General features: G+C 42.9%; 1 protein-coding gene across 1 annotated transcript; it reads left to right on the forward strand.

Moving 5' to 3' along the window:
- The first annotated feature begins 926 nt into the window (after positions 1-926).
- FBXW12 (F-box and WD repeat domain containing 12) lies at positions 927-20660 on the forward strand. The gene is made up of 10 exons (XM_063121256.1): positions 927-1104; positions 3320-3357; positions 5034-5194; positions 10753-10874; positions 12887-13096; positions 13761-13922; positions 16598-16808; positions 17569-17753; positions 17854-17981; positions 20303-20660. Exons 1-10 carry the CDS (start codon positions 1012-1014, stop codon positions 20400-20402), a joined length of 1410 nt encoding a protein of 469 aa, XP_062977326.1. The 5' UTR covers positions 927-1011; the 3' UTR covers positions 20403-20660.
- Positions 20661-21019: the final 359 nt, after the last annotated feature.

Below are 21019 nucleotides of genomic sequence, written 5' to 3' on the forward strand. Positions count from 1 at the left end.
CCTCCAGATGTTTTGGCCTTCAACTCCCAACGTCTGGAGGGCACCAAAGTTGGAGGAGGCTGCTCTGTACACTTACTTAGGTCTTACTTCTGAATAGACACGCATAAACTTGCTCTGTAATGTTCAGTACAATATCACAAATCCTAACAGCTTATATCCGCTGCTCTTCTTGCTGTCTGTCTGCAGTAGAGAAGATTTCCTAGGACCTCGGCTCAGTTTCTCCTTACTTACAAAGATCCCAAGCAAGTGGGATCTTACAGACATGGCTGTAAATCTCATACTTGAGGGATCAATCCAATCCTATCGCTCCCCTGCAGCCTGTATTCAATGGGACTTGCATCCAGTTAACTATGTATAGGATATTACATCCTTCCAACATAATCCTATGCTTGTCAACAGAACTAAGCCCCATTGAATTTTTGAAACTAAGCTTGTTTATAGGATTGAGGCCTTATGAAAACTAACATTCCTAGCTTATTACACAGCAAGTTCCTTGGATTTGATTGGGGTGCTTAGGTTTCATTAGATACGGAGGGGCGATTCTCTTTTAGTGGTGCTGTTAGGGTAAATGATGCTCAGTCAAGGCTGGAGGCTCCGATGTCATGGGGCAGTGAATCCGTTCTGGGTTTCAGTCAGAATTCTAAAGGAGCTTTCCAAAGTGCTGAATCCTATGCTCAAAATAGGTTCAGCACCTTGGATGGCTCTTTTAGAATTCTGCCTGAAACTCTGGGCGGATTCACCGCCCCACTGACATCAGAGCCACCAGCCTCCACTGGTGATGCTCACGAACAGCTTTTCTCCCGCCGCCCAATGGGACAAGGAGTGGAGTAGCGTTTCGCTAGCCCCGCCCGCTTTGTTCTTCCTGACAGACAGCTGTACGGCAAAGGAACGTGACGCGTTCGCCCCGCCTTCGGCAAGTGCTGCTCCAGCCGCTGCACCCGGGCAGGGCGGGGATGAAAAGGAAAAGTCCCACTACTTTGCTTGTGCGGAGTGGGCGATCTTGGAGGGAAGATGAGCGCCGAGTCGCTTACCTTAGACTGCATCATCCACCTCTTCTCCTACCTGGAGGTACCGGATCTGCTCAGAGCAGCCCAAGTGAATAAGGTACCCAGCACCGGTTGCAAGAGCCCCCAGTCCGCCTATGTGTCTTCCATTCGGACAGCGGGGGCTAGAAAGCGATTCCCGAACTCCCGAGATCTATCAAACGTGCCGCGAGGGCGGAATGTTTACCTAAAACTCGCGTGCCATTGGCAAGATCTTCGGGGTGAACTGCCGTATAACGTTGTGTCGCTTTCTAACCCCCTGAAAACCACGGTATTTAGCCATCTCTCCCTCTCCCCCCCTCTCTTTTGTAATTGATCGTTGCATAAGATCGACCCTTTTCTTTTATGAGAAAATCTGGCGTTTGGGGTTGCGGGAGGAACAAGTCCTCAGAGCTCACAAAGATACCGGCGTAAAGGTTGCCCACTACAATAAAGCCGAAAAGGGGAAGAGCTGTGGAGGGGGACAGCTGAGTGTTTTCATTTTCGAAACGAGCCTCCGTCGAACTTCACGGCACAATCGTCACTAGGGGAGGGAGGGAGGGAGGGAAGGGGGGAGCGGACCCTAGACATCCTTTTCCATAGAGACCATGAAACTGACAAGAGGGCGACCTGCTTTGTTGGTCTAGGAAAGGGCAAACACAGCCCGCTTCCGGGAGACTCCTCTGACTATGACGTCATGATTTGACTTTTGTTTTCATGCCGGCCGCACCTTGGGCATTTCTGCAGCACCGGCAGTGGTGCCACTAAGGCATTTTGGATCCTGAACTTAATGGTCTTACGGAGTGTGTGGGCTTGGAGAGGGGCGAGATTAAATGGCCACGTGTATGCCGGATACACACGATTAAAATTACTTTTGTCTCTTCCCGCCCCTGCCACCAGCACTGCCATACCACGCTTTACAACTGCTTCTACATTACTGACATACTAGAGCAAAACAAGCAATGAACAATCTGCTTACCCTGGTAGAAAAAAAACAAAAACCAGACAGATAGATTTTGGGCATGTACAGTTTCATATTTTAAACACACTTAAATCCTGTACCATGACTTCAGGAACAAAATGGAATTTGCTTCTTTTGTTCTGATGCTAGACATATTTACTTAGGAATACGCCCCATTTTGTTGGTGAAAAGTGAAAAAGAAAAAAATGAGTATCTGTAACCAAGTACATGTGTGGCCAAGTGCCCCCCGGCTATAATTATTTTATTATATTTTAAAGAAGAGGAGGAATGCTGTCCCATTTCCTGCTACTCTCTGGGTGGTTATTTGCACCCCCAGCCCAGGCTATGGGGCCGTGGACTTCAGCCCTAGCTGCACCACTGAGTATAGGCAATGTACCGATTCTCATGGAGGGATACCAAAGCAGCTGCTCCAACGACCCTGAGAACACCTTGAAGCTTCCATTGGTGCAGGTGCTGGTGGGACTCAAAGGTTGCTTGCAACACCTCCCCCTTTACCATTCTATGGAAGGAAAAATGAAGTGGTCAGGCTTTGCCCATCACTGTATCTGCATGCCCAGAAAAGCTTTACAAGTTGAATTGATGTTAGTCAAATGGCTGTTTAAACCTGAAGCCTTACAGCTTCTCTACATAAAGAAAAAATCCCACACGTACCCTGGCTTTCATCCTTGACGTGCAACCATGTGATTTGTTCTCTTCTTGGAAAGACCCCTTTGTGTTTTAATGAGACAGCACCCTGTAATGACAGAAAGATCCTGTAATTTCCAGATAATACTACATTATCTCTGTGTTTTATTCAAATACACGATTTTCCAGGGAATAGCACTGGAGACGTCCTGCCTGCTGATGACATTGTGTAATGGACCCGGAAACTTCTGTGAGTGGCCAATCACAAGTGTTCTATAAATCACTCATTCAGAGAAGCCCTTAGAGTCCTGGCCTTTTTTGTGAAAACATAGAATACAGAGCAACCTCCCCCAACATAGTACTCTCCAGATGTTTGGGACTACAATGCCCAGCATTCCTAACTATTGACCATGCTGGCTGGAGAGCTGATGGGAGCTGAAGTCCAAAACATCTGGAGGACACCAGGTTGGAGGAAGGTGGTATGGTGCTAAGTACTTTGAAGTAACAATATTTGTCTAAATGAACAGTCCTATGCACACTTACCTGGGAGTAAGCTCCATTGAATACAAATAGGACCTATTTCTAAGTGAACATGCATAGGGAATTCTTGCAGATTTTCAAGTACTGGATGCCTCAGTCCAGTGAATCCTGAGGAAATGTTCCTAAAACTGTCATTCTTTCTCCCTTCTAGACATGGAATGAAGCAGCGGAGACCACTTCTCTTTGGAGGTGTGTGCCTTTTATTTTTTAATCTCTTTTAAGATTATTACTCAAAATGCAACACTTTACAGGGATTGATAAGCAAAATATTGGGAGATCCCTGGTGGTCCTGGAGATCTTACAATTGACAGTGGGGCAAACAGCAGAGATCTGGGGTGGGGAAAGAAACCAGGTTAGCATGGGACTGATGTGAGTTACTTTTGTTGGCATGTAGCCTTTTACATATTTTTCTTAGCTCAGCCTACAACCAATGAGTAGAGTGTACAAAACAAAGATTGCTACACTGCAGAGTCTGAAGAGAGATCAGAGGGGTATAAAATCTTGTTTTAAAATGGTATATATATTAGCGTATTTCTCAGCAACATTTGTATTTTGTATGTCTAAATAAAATAAAATTCCTGTCCACAACTCTGTGGAATCCGCATGATTCGGAAAATGCCATTCTGTGTGGAATTTGAAGGTAGGATTCATAGAAATCTGAAGACATTTGAACCCATTTCAGATTTCTCCAACATCCCTATTTGCAACTCCTCCTCCTCCTCCCAGCTCTGAATACCAGCTGCTGGTGAATGTGAGCAGGAGAAAGCTATTGCATTTATGAGGAAGACACAAGAGCTGGCATCCAGCGTACTTCTTCCCACTGGCCAACAGGATGACCATGGGAAGCCCACAATCAGATTATGAAGATAAATATCCCTCTTCTGCTGTTGCCTCTCAAGAACTGTGATTCAGAAGCATGTCTCATGAGAACTAAAAGTTGTGACAGCCAGCCTTATTCTCCATGAATTTTCCTAATCCCATACTTTGGTGGACAACATCACATTTTGTAGCAAATCCATAGTTTAACTTACACTAAGTGAAGAAGTACTTCCTTCTGTCTATTCTAGCCATTCAGCTTTATTGGATGACCCCGAGTTTTAGTATTATATGAGAGGAAGAAAAATATCTCCCTTTCCACTTTCTCCACACCATGCATAATTCTATAAACCTCCATCAAGGACTCAAACATTTCAATCTCTTCAAATTCTGGAGGACATTTTCATGCAAAGAGGGACTGGGTGGAATCATTTTAGAGAGCTAAAGACCTTTGGGCAGTGGAGGGTGATAGAGGAGTGAAAGTTAAAGGCTAGATATGGAAGGGAATGTGAAATCATTGAGTTCAAAGATGGGCATTATATGATCTGAGCAGGAGATGTGAAATGTTTTGGCAGAAGACACCTGGTTGCTTCTAGTCCTCATGAGGCCATCACAGTGCCTGAGACCTGCTTGTCATGTCCACTTTGCATCCAGTTTAGAAAATAAACTGGGAAAATAACCTAGTACCTGAGTTGTTTAGTGTAACATGCAAACCTAAAACTCTGGGTTGTTGAGAAAGAAACAACCCAGAGTTTCAACCCAACAACAAACCATGTACTATTTGTATTTTACTCACTAGCAGCCAATAAATCTATTTTCTAAAGTGCTGTATAAAATTGATTTCTTGGCTGCTAGTGAGTTTCTAATCATTTAGAAACTTTTTTTTTTTAAAAAAAATCAGTTTTTACCCAGCTCCAGACTATTCAGTGATCTGTTTTTCATCACTGCAGAGAATACTTGTTAAGAGTTTCCAACTAATCATTCCATGAAACAACTATGAAGAAAGCCATTTAAATTTCAAGTTAATAGTATCACTGTTGTATTTATAGAAATATGTGTCTAAGACAGTGGGCCTTCTGCAATATCTCCGTGATCCCAGGAATGCAGACCTGGAAAAAGTACTATCTCCACCGCTCTAAACTGGAGCATAAAATGGCATCTGGGCGGCCTTCAGTTGACTATACGTGCAAAGCTTTGAGGGGACATAAAGGTATGTGAAGTGCGTAAAAACTCAGAATTTAATTGTTCAAATAGAAAACACATTTACTGAACTCTTCCCAAGTCGGGAGGGAACTGCTGACAGAAACTGCTGATGGACCAAATGCAAAGGGTTACGGGACCCTCCAGAGCAGATGTGGGGGTGCGTGGGAGGGAAGGAGCTACAGGAAGAAGGTGAGTGCAGGAGCAGATGTCCTGTTATACAAACAGATTTCCACTTGCGCAATGTTGGATCCAAACCTTTGTATGGAGTATGCTTTGTGTTTAAAAAGCATGCAGCAACAAAACTTGCCTTCAGACTAGGGATGTGCACAGAGCATTAGCCATAGCCCCTCAAAATCTGTGATAACGGGCATCTTCGTATGAGAGCTGCCAGAGAGCTGTATTTGGTGCATGGAAACTGTGTGATCAATTTGTTGCCTAAGCAATAGCAATCATGCCAATCTACATTTTAAATTCAAGGGGAATGCTAAAATTATCATTTGCTCCATTGCTTCTGTCTGTCTATTGTCACGTTGTACTGAAAAGTTATTGATTTATTCATTGCATTTCTATACCACCCAATAGCCAAAGCTTTCTGGCGTGCTCACAGTATACACCATAAAGTACAATATAAACCAGTGGTTCCCAAAGTGGGCGGTATTGCCCCCTTGGGGACGGTGGGATTGCATAGGGGGGCATTAAGAGGCAAAGGGACGGCAGGGGGTGCTAACAGGCACAGGGGTGGCAGGGGGGCGCTCGAGGTGGTCTCTCCAGAAGGTCCTAAAACCCAGGGACCGAGCAGGAAAGAGCGGCAAATTCAACTGCTCCTGCTCAGGAAGGACTTTCTCACTCATGCAGCCACTCTCTCCTCCTATCTCAAGCCCACAGCGGCCACAGCGGCCCCACCAGAAGTAGGGGGTGGGGGAAGCGCCCACAGGCAGCAGCAGAGCAGGAAACAACGGTGAATTCAGCTGCTCTGCCCACTCTTCTCCTGCCTAGAAGGGCCCAGGGCTTTTTTCCTGCTGGAGCCACTGCCACTCTCTCGCTCCCTCGGCCAGAGCTGCTCCCTCCTACAAGCTGCCCCGGCAGACCTCTCTCGATAGTTGTTGCACAAGGCGGGAGCAGCAGCCATGTGGCGGAGAGGAAGGAGCATGTGGAGGACGGCGGGTGGCAGAGCAGCTGCCAAGAACAGCAGTCAGCCGGCAGGCTGGGTGGGGAGCTAGACTGCTTGTGCTGCTGCAAGGTATCACCAGGCTCCCTTCCCCCGTCGGGAGTTGCAGATTGGGGCCATCTCCCCTCTGAGCTGCTGCCCTCCTGTCGTAATCAGCCCAGCAGCTATTGTGAGGCTTGTGGGGAGGGGGGTTGGAGAGAGAGGGGGGGCTTGGAGGGACAGGGGTTGGAGAGAGAGAGAGAGAGAGATGCTGTGTATTTGTGTGTGTGCTCCCACCCCCAAAAAATCTGAACTACAACAGGATTGGGAGAGAAAAGAAAAGGGGGAGGGAGAGAGAATTGCAATTCCCCAGGTCCTTCCTGGCTAAAGAAGATTCAGCAGCAGCTTTTCCCAGAATGCTTGCTGAAACAATTCCTATCTGCCCTTGCTTATTTCAGGGTGTCCAACCCCCTTTTTTCAAGTGTTCTTTTGGTAAACATGGCATGTGTGTATCTTGTGTCACCATAAAAACAGAGCTGCAGCACAATCCTAAGTATGTCTACTCAGAAGTAAGCTCTACTGAGATCAATAGAACTTACTCTGAGGTAAATGTGCATAGGATTCAGCCTGAAAACAAAGAGAGGGTGAAGAAAAGATAGGAGAAAATGAATTGTAGAAATAGAATAACAAGGTAACTGTGGGATATTTAACCATATTTAAAGACAATAAGTACAGTAAAATTAGTGCCCCTCTACTTCAGTCCCAGCCAGATTTTCCATAGGAAAACTCTGTACCAGGTGGCAGATAATTTTAAATTTTTAATTAAAATACATTATCCTTTCCTATAACAAAATGGTGCTTACTCCTAAGTAAGTGTGTTCCACTGAAGAAGGAAATCCTATTTGATTCCTGTATTCATGCTAGTGTGACATGATAAGTTAAAGGCACAATATTATTATTATTATTATTATTATTATTATTAGGGATGTGCTCCGCTCCGATTAGGAGCGTAGAAGCAGTAGCGGATTGGCCTGCTCCGCCTTACCCAGAGGCGGAGTAGGAGCAGACCGCGGACATTTTTCGGAGCTCCGAGTTCAGGCGGAGCGCTCCGGTCGCCATCTTGAAAACATTTCGCCATAGGATTGCATTGCGGCAAATAATCGCGCATAACTACGTTGTTTTTGAAGCTATCATTCTGAAAATTCTTGTGCACAGAGAGTCGTGGATGGGGGTCATTTTGAGACCACTCTCAACTTTCTGCATCGTACGGGTCGCGGGCTATATTTTTGTGAAAATCGGGTCAACCGCGCGGCTCAAACGGCGTTTTCGGCTTTTCGCCCATAGGATTGCATTGAGGGAAAGAATCGGGGATAACTGGGGGGGGGTTAAGCTATCATTCTGAAAATTCTTGTGCACAGAGAGTCGTGGATGGGGGTCATTTTGAGACCACTCTCACCTCTCTGCATCGTACGGGTCGCGGGCTAGAAGTTTTTTAAAAATCGGCGGGAAAAATACCTTTTTCAAAGGGCTGAGGGGCAGAGTCAACTCCCGGTCATGATGATCCCAAAGTTGGAGGAGGGCATAGGCAAAACAGGTAACTTGGGATTCTGGGAAACTTCTCTTTCTTCATCTGAACGGGCTTTTCCCCGTGTTTTTTAACACAGTAGCCCCACCAAATGCACAAACACAACCTGAAATCATATATTAAGCCAAGAATAAGAGATAGAAACACAGCACTGCTCCCCACCCTAACCTTGGTGAACAACTGAATCGATGTGGTGCAAGGGGATGAGCTCCCCTAGGGCATCTCATCGTGGACGTGCCCCCACTCTCTCCTGCACTGGAAGGCCATTAGAGCCTTCCAAAGAGAGTAAAACGGTGGAGCAATGCCTATCATGAGTTGAAGTGAATGGTCACTTTTCAGTGGTGGAGCAATGCCTGTTATGAGTCGAAGTGAGCGTTTTACTTCTTCTCAGAGCTGTTGGTGGCTGTCAGTGTCTTGAACTGGCAGCTACTTCCCCCTCCCCCGGGCACGTCCCCCTATTGCTGGTAAAAGACAGATATAGCCTTTTTAAAAAAATTCTTCTTGCTGTTTATTGAGCAACACTGCTGCTTTTAATTCCACCCCTCCTTTGTTTATTGATTGATTTATTCCATTTTATATGCATTACTGGCTTATCCTTGGCTCACTTCCTTATGCCCCCAGAAATGCCAGCTGCATGCCTGCCTGCCTTCCCTCCCTCCTCCCCTGCCCACCTCGCAGGGATGTTGTGTGTGGGGTGCCCGATTTTCAAAAATTCCCCAAAAATCAGGGGATGATGGGATTGCTTTGAAACTTGGCGTGCGTGTGTATATCCCCATGAGGTGTCATGGTGCCAAACATGAGGTTTCTAACTTGAACAGAAAAAAAGTTGTATAATTTTTTAGCTTTCAATGCAAGCCTATGGGGGGGGGGGGAAACGGAGCTCTGGATCCGGATCCGGAGCTCCGGGCGGAGCGGAGCGGAAGTGGGCGGAGCGGGGGCGGGGCGGAGCGGCCCGATCCGGAAAATGGCGGATCTGCAAGTGAAGCGGAGCGGGGGGTCCGTGCACACCCCTAATTATTATTATTATTATTATTATTATTATTATTATTATTATTATTTATTTATTTATATAGCACCATCAATGTACATGGTGCTGTACAGATTACACAGTAAATAGCAAGACCCTGCCGCATAGGCTTACAATCTAATAAAGTTGTAGTAAACAATAAGGAGGGAAAGAGAATGCAAACAGGCACAGGGAAGTGTAAACAGGCACTGGGTAGGGTGAAGCTGAACAGTATAGAGTCAGAACAAACTCAATATTTAAAAGCTATAGGGAACAGAAAAGTTTTTAGCTAGAATCCCCTCTATTTTATTTATTTATTGCGTAGCCGAAGCTCTCTGGGCGGTTCACAAAATGGGAAGCACCTGCCCCAGGCTTGCCGAGAGGGGGAGGGGAAAGAGCTCGCATGCTTCTGTTTGCAGCCAGCATGGCAGGGCACACCAATTGGATTTTGAATAAAGTATTCAATTAATTGTTACTGTTTTGAATTTTATTGTTATTATCTTCCTTGGTGGGTCGTTGAAAACCACTATTCTGAATAATGATTTTTATAGTGTAGGGTAGGGGGGCGCTGGGCATGAGTTTGTGGAACCAAGGGGGCGGTGACCTGAAAAAGTTTGGGAACCACTGATATAAACTGTAAAAGTTGAAGCTTACAGTGATTGCAAGAAGCACTCCCATTCAACTAGAAATATTACTAGATGCACAAGCCTCCAGTCTTAATCATATTGACTTCGGAAGTAAGATCAATTGAAATAGCACTTCTTTCCATGTAAATGTATATTTATATTAAGCTCTAAGGCAAGTGTGGGGGACGGGACCTGAGGCTCAGGGCCCAATTCTAGCCCTCATCCTGGGGTCTCAGTCTGGTCCTCTGGGGATCCCCAGATGGGCATGCTCCTTTTCCCCAAACACTGATTGGTGGTTTTCCTGGTTTCTGTGCTGTTTTCCCCCATTCTCAAAGGATGAAATGCCTCCCTTAAGACTTAGTTACTGGCAATAAGACCTTTAAGTTACACAGTGGAGGCTGGTGGCTCCTATTTTAGTGGGTTCAGCACCTTGGATATCTCCTTCAGAGTTCTGACTGGTTCTGTCTGAAACCTGGTGTGGATTCACTGGTCCATGAAAATAGGACCCCACCAGCTTCCACTGAAGCTATAGTTTGCTGTTTGCTGCTTCCTCCTCCTGCATTTTGGCCCCATCCCCTCGGGCCCTGCCCACCACTGTAATGGAGCACTTGACAGCTGCTGTCAGGAATAATTAACAGAATGAAGATGTAAATATAATGCTTAACTCAAAAGCCAAGTGTGAAATACAAAAGAGCTAAGGTACATGCACTCTACAAAATGGAGAAACTTCTCATTTTTGTACATTGAGAACCAAACAATTACAGTTGCACAATTTAGTTAACAATTTACATCTAGTCCAATAAAATTGGTTTGATAACACATATTCACTCCCCTTATTTTTGTATATTTGGGATAAATGTGTTGAACATTGTATTTGTGATTACACTGTTTTATTCTCAATGGTGTATTTTAGAGTTATGTAATCAATCAAGACTGGGGTTTTTTTCTGTTTTGTAAATTGCATGTTCCTTAACTACTTTGTGATTCAAGATCAAACATGCTGACATGGTTGGTAGCATTCACAATTATGCTGAATTTTTTGTGTAGATATATGTCTACAAAACCAAAAACCACCCACTAGATTCATGGCTCAGATTTGAAAGTGAGATTGTGCTCATTCTTCTGATGAGGCACAGATTAATCAGAGATTCAAGCCCAAAGATACTTTGTGTTTAAAGAAAATTCTCTTATGTTGTTGCAGGAGTGATAAATGACATGGCTTACCTATCAGAAAATGAGCACATGTTTGCAACAGGGAAGGTGAAGTCTGTTGTATGTACCGCATCTTCTGACGGCACTGTCAGAGCATGGAACGTCCAAGAGGTAGGTCAAAGAAGTACATAGCAATGAAATGTAAAAAGAAAAAGTCCAACAACTCCCAGCATTCCCCATTCAGCCATGCTGGCAGTTGTAGGACTTTTTGTTGTTTAAGAATGCATAGGATTGCACCCTAAACATTACCAGCGCTTCAGACACATGCAAAAAGGTTAAAAGGAAACCATTTCTAACTGGGTGGAAGAGGTAAATGCATTTATTAAGAATTGTTTTGAAGAAGGAAGGCCCGCTACCTCACACTGATATTGATTTGCTTAGTTACAACATTTATACACCAAATTTGTTCCAAAGCATGCCAGGTGGTTTACATTTTAAAACACTGGCTTTTAGAGACATGATTCAAAAGGAATGGGAGGAAAGAGAGCCAGTGTGGCATAGTAGTTAGAATGTTGGAACCACACTGCCATGAAGTTCACTGGGTGATTTTGGGCTAGTCACTGACTCAGCCTCATATACCTCACAGGGTTGTTGTGAGGATAAAAAATGTTAGAGGAGGGTCATGTACACTGCCTTGGGCTACTTGGAGGAAAAGGCGGGATATATGGCACATGCTTGACTGGCCACTCGCGAACATTTACAGGTTCTTTAAATGATGTCCTCAATCTCCTGCATATCTGTCGTGCCTTCCCCTGGTTATCCCATTTTAAACCCATTTCAGTTTCTTCTGAAATATCATGGATTTCTTAATGTGTGCAGCTGAAGTTGCACTACAAAACACTCACTAGAGGGCGCTGTGCCATTCAAAGCTATGAGAACTGAAAGGCAGGGAAGTTTTCAATTAGAAACCACATGGCCAACAATTCAAACCACGTGGATGCCCCTGGCAAGCTGGGTAATGGAGCCCATCACAATCATGCAAAGGAACAGCCCTAGTAAGACAGCATGATTTCCCCTTAATGCAGAGACACTCAACAACAATAAATAAATAAATAATCAAAATCAGGTATCATCAATTTTAAAGTGTTACAGAATTAATTAATATAACTACCAAGTGGAACGGTCACAGTAGGAAACAATTCTGGAAAAGAAGAAGCAAAATGGCCCCTGGATACAGCGAAGTCACTGGATGGCTGTTCTGCCTCTCCCTCTGATGAGGTCAGGTAGGAGAGCTCCTAATGAAGACCATTCTGGGAAGGAAGGTTCCAAATTGTAGTTCAACTGAGGCAGTCAGGTGGAATGGAGGAGAAGCAGCCGGGATAGGATAAGGATGTTTGTCACCATGGTTAGAGGACTTCTGCAGGAAACTCCTGCATATGAAGCAGTGCATGCAAACGAGAGTGAAATATGGATTGAGCCCACTGTAATTTCATGAGTTGATAGATTTCATATGAAAACTTTCACTGCGGAAAGTTAATTAGGACAAGGTGTAGACTGGACTGTATGAGCCGTTTGCCATGTGTTTCAGTACAGATTGCGTGAGAGACAAAAACCGCTGGTGCAAATAACAAAAGATGAAATGGGAGGAGGAGGGAAGCATGAGATTACAATTTCTGAAATTGAAACGTGTTAAGTTTTTAAGGCTGTTTGCATGATATTGGGGTTTTCAGATCCCCTGATATGCTTGCCCTTTGTGGGTGACATGGAGGAAAAGATTGTGATCCAAAGGAAGTATCAGTTTACTTGAAATGAAGCGCATTCTGTTAGGAGACGTTTGGCTGCAGATCAGAACTTTGAAATACAATGAAGGCTGATTCATCATCATAATTTAATAGAGAAATAAGTTTAGTGAACAAATTCCAACAAAGTAAAGGCAAAATAAAGAAATGATTAGGTGGTCTTTTCTATAGCAAAAGCAAAATAGGATTTTTTTCTTCCCCTTTTCACAAAATAAATCTGTTAGAATAGATACTAGAAAATATGCTGTCATGGAAATATTTAATGTTTAAAAACACACACCATGCTAAAACATACAGTGCTGACTGTGCACTGACAGGAAGTTCTCTTTTTTCTAAGTACTACTCATCTGGCACAGTTTTAAATTATTTCTGTTTTTTTATCAGGGTACACAGATTTGGTCAAGTCCCCAACAGGAAGCACCACTAGTAAATATTATCACATTTCCTCTGTATAAATTGGCAGCTACAACAGACAATCGGGGGCTGATCAAACTCTGGCATGGGGACACGGGCCAGGAGCTTGTAGCGTTTTCAACGTCATCCTCATCATGCTCGGTGGTTGCCTACACCAAAAACAATAAGCCCTTCCTAACGGTAAGTATGCCACAAATTGAATTGCTGGGAAAATCCTCCACTGAGCTTCCTTCTTAGTCCTGCATTCTTGACAAGAAAAGTAGCAAGCAATCATCAGATGACTTATCAGTAATTGGTCAGCAGTCCTCTGGTATATCTTTTTCCTTCCTCCAATCTATAGTAATTGGTTTTTAAAAGCTGATCACATCACTGAAGATGCTAAATCATTAACCATATTGTGATGTGCTTGGGGTCAGTCTAAATTACCTTCCAAGGATCCCTTACTCAGTGCCTTTGATTATAAAGAGGATTAGGATTCTCCCCAACTCTATAACTCAGGCCAAGGCAAGGGGCTGAGGGAAGCCTGTGGGGTAGCAGGAAGTCAGGCTGGCAGAGAGTGGATCTAAGATGGAGGGGGGGGCAGAGAGAGAGAGAGAGAATTTTGGCTCTGAAGTAAATCCCTAAACAGCTGAGGTGGAGCAGGGATCTGTTGGACTAGCAACGCTGTGGACACTCATCTTTAGCACAAGGTAAATAAACCTTTTATGAAAGAAATGCCAACTGTTTCCAGTGTCCTCCTTCTCAGGAAACAGAAGTCTGAGTAACTGCTGAAGCCAATGAAACTTCTCACCAGTGGGGTGGAGAAATGCAAGCATATTTTTCATATTTCCCCTCTTTGTTTTAGGTAGGCACTGGAGCTGGCATCCTCTATACGTTGGCAGCTGCGGACCTAAGCCAGATTTTACGCACAGAAGTGTTTCGAGACTGTGGCATAGATTTGTCACTCTGTTCACCAGATGGGCAATGGATAGTCATTTGTCCTACTGATCCTGCCTTTTCGCCAAAGGTGCTGTTGTGCTGCTGTTTAACATATTTGTTGATATCTAGGGTGATTCCAAGTGAGGCAATTGCCCTGCCTCATTCGTAGAATTTTACAGGGGGTACAGATGATGATGTCTTCACTTTGTAGCCCTCCTGTATTTTCCCAAGACGGCTTCTGTCTTTTTTCTTTACACACATACATACACACACACACACACACACACACTGTTGAGGAAACCATGGAATAACTTTTTGATTGGTAGCACTAGAAGCTGTTCATCTACAAGCATCCTTAGTTTTAAGCTATTGGCCCTGCTCAGAAGACACCTTTAACCACAGCTTTAACCACGATGCTTAAGGCTTTTTGGCTTAAGCACTGTGGTAAAAGCTGTGGTTTAAGGTGTCTTCTGAACACGGCCAGTGAGTTGTATATAATATCAATCTTCCTTAGAGCAGACCCACTGAAATTAATGGGAAGTTAAACTAACATTGGGTACAACCCCATAGCCGCTTTAGAATGCAGGTAGTGGAGGACCGGATTAGAAAGTGGTAAACTCTATTCTTCCCCCACACAGCTACAGTCCTGCTCCCGAGTGCTGTTTTCTCTCCTGCCCTGCTGTTTTTTAGAAGAAGAAAAATTAGACACATTAATGCAATTACACATTTAACATAGTAGGTATCTTCGCATGTTACGCCAAGCCACCCTGGGGAGAAGCCATAATGAAGGGTAGGATATGTGTGGCTTGCCTATTACTCCCAACAAACGATACCCCACTTGGTAGCATCCTGTAGCTTGTTACTCCCAGTCCCTCTTAGTCCTCCAGCCTGCTGCTATCACATATCCAAGGCGGCTTTGCGGCAGAAATCCTTGTTTCATCATTCCCTATGTCAGTGACCTTTCTGCAATTGATCTGCTGGGGTTGCCAGCTGAAAAGGGAAACTCCAGAGAAGGCAGACTGAAATTTACAAAGAGACTGACATTTTGTTTCAAGCATGAAGTGTAAAATAACAGAACCTTTATAAAGAAAGATGTTCTCTAGCAAGGGCAGCACCAAGACGGAGGGCATTACGAAGGGGTTGGGGAGGGAGGGGAAGGGAGTTGAGAGAAGGCACTCCATTTTAATGCCCTGCCATGAGATTTGTGCAAATTTCCCCCTCTATTCTTCTGCTGTGCCATGAATTTTGCATAATGTTTTCGATCCCTCTTGCTGCTCTGTAGCCTTCATGTAGATCTGGCAGCTGGCGATGGAGCTGTTTCGTTTCAAGCACAAAGCTTATTTCAGAGCAATGTGAAGCGGCCTTTAAAAGAAAAAAGATGTTCGTTAGCAAGGGAAACACCCTTGCTAATGCTTGGTCTGCTTCCGGTTCTGAGGGTGGCTTGTTTGCACAAAACTACCCATGATGGGAAAGCTGCTCCGAATTCAGACGTCTTGCTAAGCCACGCTATGACGACTCACCGTCGCTTAGCATGGCATGCCAACCTAGTCATAATCTTGTTTGGACCTAAGACTCTTACAAACTACAAACTTTGGTTCTTGAACATCATGCCCAGTTTTTGTTCTCCCACCATCAAGCATAAGCAACTCTGGAGAACTCAAAAGCTTGCCACTATTTATGGCAGTTTTGTTGTTCTAACAAAGGTGGGCCATTCCACTGTGCCTTTTAGATTTTTCTAATGAGCCAACATGAGTACTTATGTTTGTATTACGTAACAATTCATGTCTATAAATACCCTGTCAATACTACAGATAGCGGCCCAGATTTAGAAGAGACATGCTACTTATTCCACTCAAAGATCTGCATTTCTGGTACACCTAGGGGTGACCATATTACACCAACTTTAAAATCACTTCACTGGCTGCCAATTAGTTTCTGGGCGAAGTATAAATGGTTGGTTATCACCTTTAAAGCCCTACATGGTTTGGGTCCAGGTTACCTGGGGGATCGCCTTCTCACCCTGCACACTCAGGTCCTCTGGGAAGAATTTACTCCAGTCAGCCAAAACTAGGCTGACAACCATTAACCAGAGGACCTTCTTTTCTGCCACTCCCAGACTGTGGAATGACCTGCCAGGAGAGATCCGCCAACTCAACAGTCTTTCTGAATTTAAAAAACCTATAAAGACAGATCTTTCCTGGCAGGCCTACCCAAATTTTAAAATATCTTAAAAGATGTTAGGATTTTAATAATGTATTGGTTTTATGTTTTTAATCAATTCTATGTATTTTCTATTTTTGTATTCAATGTTGTTTCCCGCCTCAATCCAGAGGGAGAGGCGGGTAAGAAATAAATTATATATTTTTCTCAGCCATCAGCTCCATGCTACATAATAAACCACTTTGGAAACTGAGGCAAGGTTCAAAAGCCACATGTGGTATCACATGGAGCTCTGCAACCACACATCAAAAGCGCTCAGGCTGTAGCTCAGTGCTTTGTATGCATGATGGTCCCAGGTTCAATCCCCAGCTTCTCCAGGTAGGGTTGGGAAAGAACTCTTATCTGAAACTCTAGAGTTGCTGTCTATCAGTATAGAAAATCCTGAGTTAGGTGGACCGAACCCTCGACTTGGCATAAGGCAGCTTAATATGTTGAAATAAAATTTCGAATAAAGAATAGAAGTCCACTGGGGGTGTCCAAGTTCACCTAAAGTAGCTTTTTGGATGCCAGCTTATATGTGTGGTTCTTGTTTTGGTTTACCAGGTGTTCTACACACATTGTGCAACTAATCCAGAAGATGATGAACTGATGTTATCTAGTCCTTTACCGGTTACAAACTGCCATCTTGTCACCTGCTGGTTACCAGCAGAATCAGCAAGGATAGCCATATTGCATGATGATGCAATGAATTTTCACATTGTGAGTTTTGATATCGTCATTGAGAAGAAATCTAAATATAAAATGAATATTACAGGTAGGTTTCGTCAATCGCCTGCCTAACAGAAAGAGAAGTTATTTTACTAGTTATCCTTTATTTAGTAATAATCTGGGAGGAGTCATAGTTCTAAACCACTCTTTCCAAACATTCAATACTAACCAATGCTATTTGGTTTTCTGTAGTAAAACCCATTTAGGGAACAATCCTCTGGCCCCTAGACAGGTTGTGACCCAGATAGATAGGAATATACCAGTTGAACTCAGGTTTGCACTGCATCTATTGCCCTTCTGGGCTGGGCTGTTCATTGTTTCTTCTTCCGTTCCCTAAGGGCAAGATATTTACTCAGATATCCTTCTGGTGACAATTCGAGTGGGAGGGGCCACCACTGGGAGCTAGATGGTGGCAGCTCACCAAGTTGTGTCTTCTTCTCCCATTTCCGCAAGGCAAGATGTTTCCTCAGAGCCCTTCTGGTGGCCTCTTTATAAATATAAGCCTTTTTGCCAAGCACACCAGACTATACCCAAATAATAAATGTGTTAGAAAGGGTAAGTATCTTAATTAGTGATTCATACCTCTTGTCACTTCTGTATAAAGTAGCACTAGAATAGACAAGAGCATCTACTTCAGGCATGAGCAACCATGAAGCTCTAAGTGAGCAATTAGCTCATTTAAACTGACTGATATACTGGTAAACATTGCTGCAGTACTATTTGGGGAAATAGACATTTCATTGCTAAAACTGTACAGAAACAATTAGTGTTTTAAGTATATGAAAGTATACACATTTATATGACAGCTCGACAGGTTGCAAGCTTCACATTACCAACACAAGAACCATGGATGACAAAGAAGATCATGAAAGGATTTGGCAAACAAACTCTTCTTATAGCAGCTGGACTGGAGCTGAAATTATACACTCTGACTGGGACAGAAATAATGGTTTTCAAAGATCACCATAAAATTATTACATCAATCTGGGTGGTATAGTAACTATTACTATTACTATTACTACTATTTTCTGTTCTATATACTAGATATTGTTTAACCAAAATACTTCTCATTTCCCCACCCCACCCGATAGGATCCTTTTCACGTTGTCACATCATCCATGGACCTCTCACTCAGTGTGTACTCTTGGAAAAATGACAACAAATCGTCCTCATTGATTAGTCGCTACCACTTACTAGGAGGATCCCACAGATGGTCAAGGTAAGTTTTACTTTTTAAAAACTAGTTTTGAGTTAACTGTTGCAAGTCTCTGATACTGGCCTTTTAAGGTGCAAGAGATGACTTGAACACCTGTTCTTGATGGAACTATTTTTCAAACATTAGCACGATGTTGAATGCTCACAAACACATTTAACTAGTATGGATTCAGCATACCTAAGGACAATTCACTTCCTTATGGATCTGCCCATTTATTAAGATCTAGCAGGGAAGCTCTTCTTCATGCTCTGCCAGTAGCTGTGGCAACTGTTTGAACCTTCTCTGTGGCAAAATTGAAGGCAACCTTCCCAAACCTGATGCCCAGCAAAATCATTGGTCTTGCTGGCTGGAGATAATGAGAGTTGTAGTCTAACACATCTGGAAGGAACCAGATTGGGGAAGACTGGTTTAGGCTCTGCAACTCTCTGCCTAGGGAAGCTTCTCTCCCCTGGGTGAAAACTTTCCTCTTGCACCAGGCTTTCAGTCTACAGATTTGAAAATCTTATTACCTTCTGGAGAATGAACTTCTATCACTTGCTGTTTTTATTAGCTGTACTTCTGTTTTTTCCTCTTCTCGGTTAACATATTTATTAGTATTATGGTTTGATGGGTTAATGATGCACTGTTAAGTACTTTGGGCATTTTGTTCTAAATGGAAAGTGAGATATAATTTTAGAAATTTATTTCTGATGGCACATCCCAAACTAGTAGAGATGATAGTTGACCAGATATCAAATATAAATCACTAGCACTAATTTGAAACATCTAAATTTAATTAAAGGGGGAAGCAATCAAGGCTAATCCAGAGGCCATGGTAGATTTCTGCTTTTGGAATCCTAATCACCTCATGGGGTGCTCTTTTTGAGGACCCCAACATAGGGAGCGGGGCAGGAAGTGGGTATAAATTTCTGCCCTAGTAAGAGAAACTGAAAGGCATCCCACTCCAAATGATATAAGCCACCACTCAGCATGGCTTTCCTTGAAATGAAAACTAAGATGGGGTGTCCAGTTTGAATAGAAAGGCCTAGCTTGAAATTATTAGTTAACATTGATTTATCCTGTACGTTTATAAAGAACAGTAACAGCTACTGTTTAATAAGTCTAGATGAATCAGAGAAGCTGCTGCACAGTAAAATAAATAAATAAATCAACTCTTTACCATCAGCTGAAATAGGCCAGCCTTAAACATCTGAACTCCCTGTTGTTTCACCTTAACGGCAAGCAACACAGAATAGAGCAGTCTTTAGAACTGGTGCATTAGATCATACTTCTTAGTATAGCACCATTTTTGTGTTCCCAGTAGAAAAAACAATGATACTATACATCTTGTAGTACTACCTATTTTTGGTAGGGTGTAGGACTTGACGTAAAACAAAATTGAGGTTGTTCTAGCTCCCACTGCTAAACTTTTATGTGCTGCTGCCTCCTTTTTGTACTCTATGAGGAAAAATGTACGCCACCAATCTTATATGGTACTTTGCAAAGCAATTAAGGCAGGAGGACACAAGTCTGTGTCCTGTCAGTCTTTACAATCTGGTTACTTTAGAGCAGTGGTTCCCAATTGGTGGTCCATGGACCCCAGGGGGTCCGCATAACCCACCAAGGGGGTCCGTGGCACCATTCACATATTAAAAGTAGGAAATATTGAACGGATGTGGAAGGGATTGTTTGGGACAAAAAGAGGCATGATTTCTCCCATCACATTTAGGTTTAGTAGCTGCTAGACATGTCATAATTTGTTCAATTGTAAACTAGACGTTAGTAAAATTAAATTTGTCTTTATATTCCTAACTAAATCATTGTCAGTATACCTAAAATCCTTTAGTTATTAGGGGCTACCCATTTTCTCCAAAAAATTGCTTCGCACAGGTAACTACCATAGAGGTAACAAAATTTTGAAATGTAGGGGATCCACGGCTTGGCATTTGAAAAACAAGGGGTCTTCAGTACTTAGCTAATTGGGAACCACTTTAGAGGATTGTCATAAAATGACTAAGAACGTATGTGAAATGCTTTTGGACACCTGAAATGAACTTAAAACTAGTTTTATATGTAAAGATCCCATTGGAAACAGCAGAACTTATAGCCCAAGCATAAACTTGTTCAGCTGTAAATAACAGAGCTACCTAACGTACTGTATTGCGGGGGTATGTAGTCACTGAACAGTTTTAAAATGAGTTTTTCCTGGTGTACTATTAAAAAAAATCCTTGCGAAGTCTAGTAAAGCTTCAGCTTAACGTTTACTAATTTAAAGGATGAATTGCTTCAATATGACAAAGTTATTTAACCTAGTGCTGTGATCTATATTTTTTTTCCTCTACTAGTGGTTTTAGAAGTGTGGCTTGTGACGATGTGAGCATTGTTGGCGTGGTGGCTGGAACAGATGGGACAGACATTTTAAGAGCATACTCCTTTAATTTGTGAGATTTCACATTTCTGTGTTACATACTCATTATTTATTCACTTGCCAACGAACTAGTGAATCCATGGCAAACTGCCACTCACATATGTACGTAAGTAGCATGCAACTGCAATCTAAAGACACTGTCAATCTCATACAAAACATTTCATACCTTCTGAAACAAAATGCAGTGGAATCCAAGCTTTGATTATTTGTATTTGTACTACTACTAATAAACTGCTGAAGGGGTGGCCATCTACATTTTTTCTGAACTTTAAAAATATAAGTGATTCACACAGGTTCCAAACTTTAATCTACAACAGTTGCCCTTTGTTTTACTAAATGTTCAATTGTACAACAGAAGTTATCTTAGCTTTTCTGCAGTTTGAAAGTTATCATGGTACACACATCCCTCCAACCTCTGAAATAAGGCAACTACAAACTTGATTTTGAATAAGTAACAATGCAAACCTTTGACAGTTCCAACACTTTGAGGTAGAACCAGTTGATTTCTATGGTCCTAATGAAGATTATGGCAACATATATGGAACAGTTGCTTTTATTCTTGAGGATGGTAATGGCAAGCAGAGGATTATTGCCCAAGGGCAGAGCCTAATGCAACTGATTAACTTGGTCATTG

The sequence above is a fragment of the Elgaria multicarinata genome, chromosome 3 (genome assembly GCF_023053635.1).
Source record: "Elgaria multicarinata webbii isolate HBS135686 ecotype San Diego chromosome 3, rElgMul1.1.pri, whole genome shotgun sequence".
NCBI classification, from domain to species: domain Eukaryota; kingdom Metazoa; phylum Chordata; class Lepidosauria; order Squamata; family Anguidae; genus Elgaria; species Elgaria multicarinata.

What these genes read in the sequence shown, in the direction of transcription:
- FBXW12 (XM_063121256.1), top strand. Translation starts at nt 1,012, where the DNA reads ATGAGCGCCGAGTCGCTTACCTTAGACTGCATCATCCACCTCTTCTCC. An exon ending in GAGCAGCCCAAGTGAATAAG is followed by an intron (nt 1,105 to 3,319) that starts GTACCCAGCACC and finishes TCTCCCTTCTAG; the next exon opens with ACATGGAATGAAGCAGCGGA. An exon ending in ATCCTGCCTTTTCGCCAAAG is followed by an intron (nt 13,923 to 16,597) that starts GTGCTGTTGTGC and finishes TTGGTTTACCAG; the next exon opens with GTGTTCTACACACATTGTGC.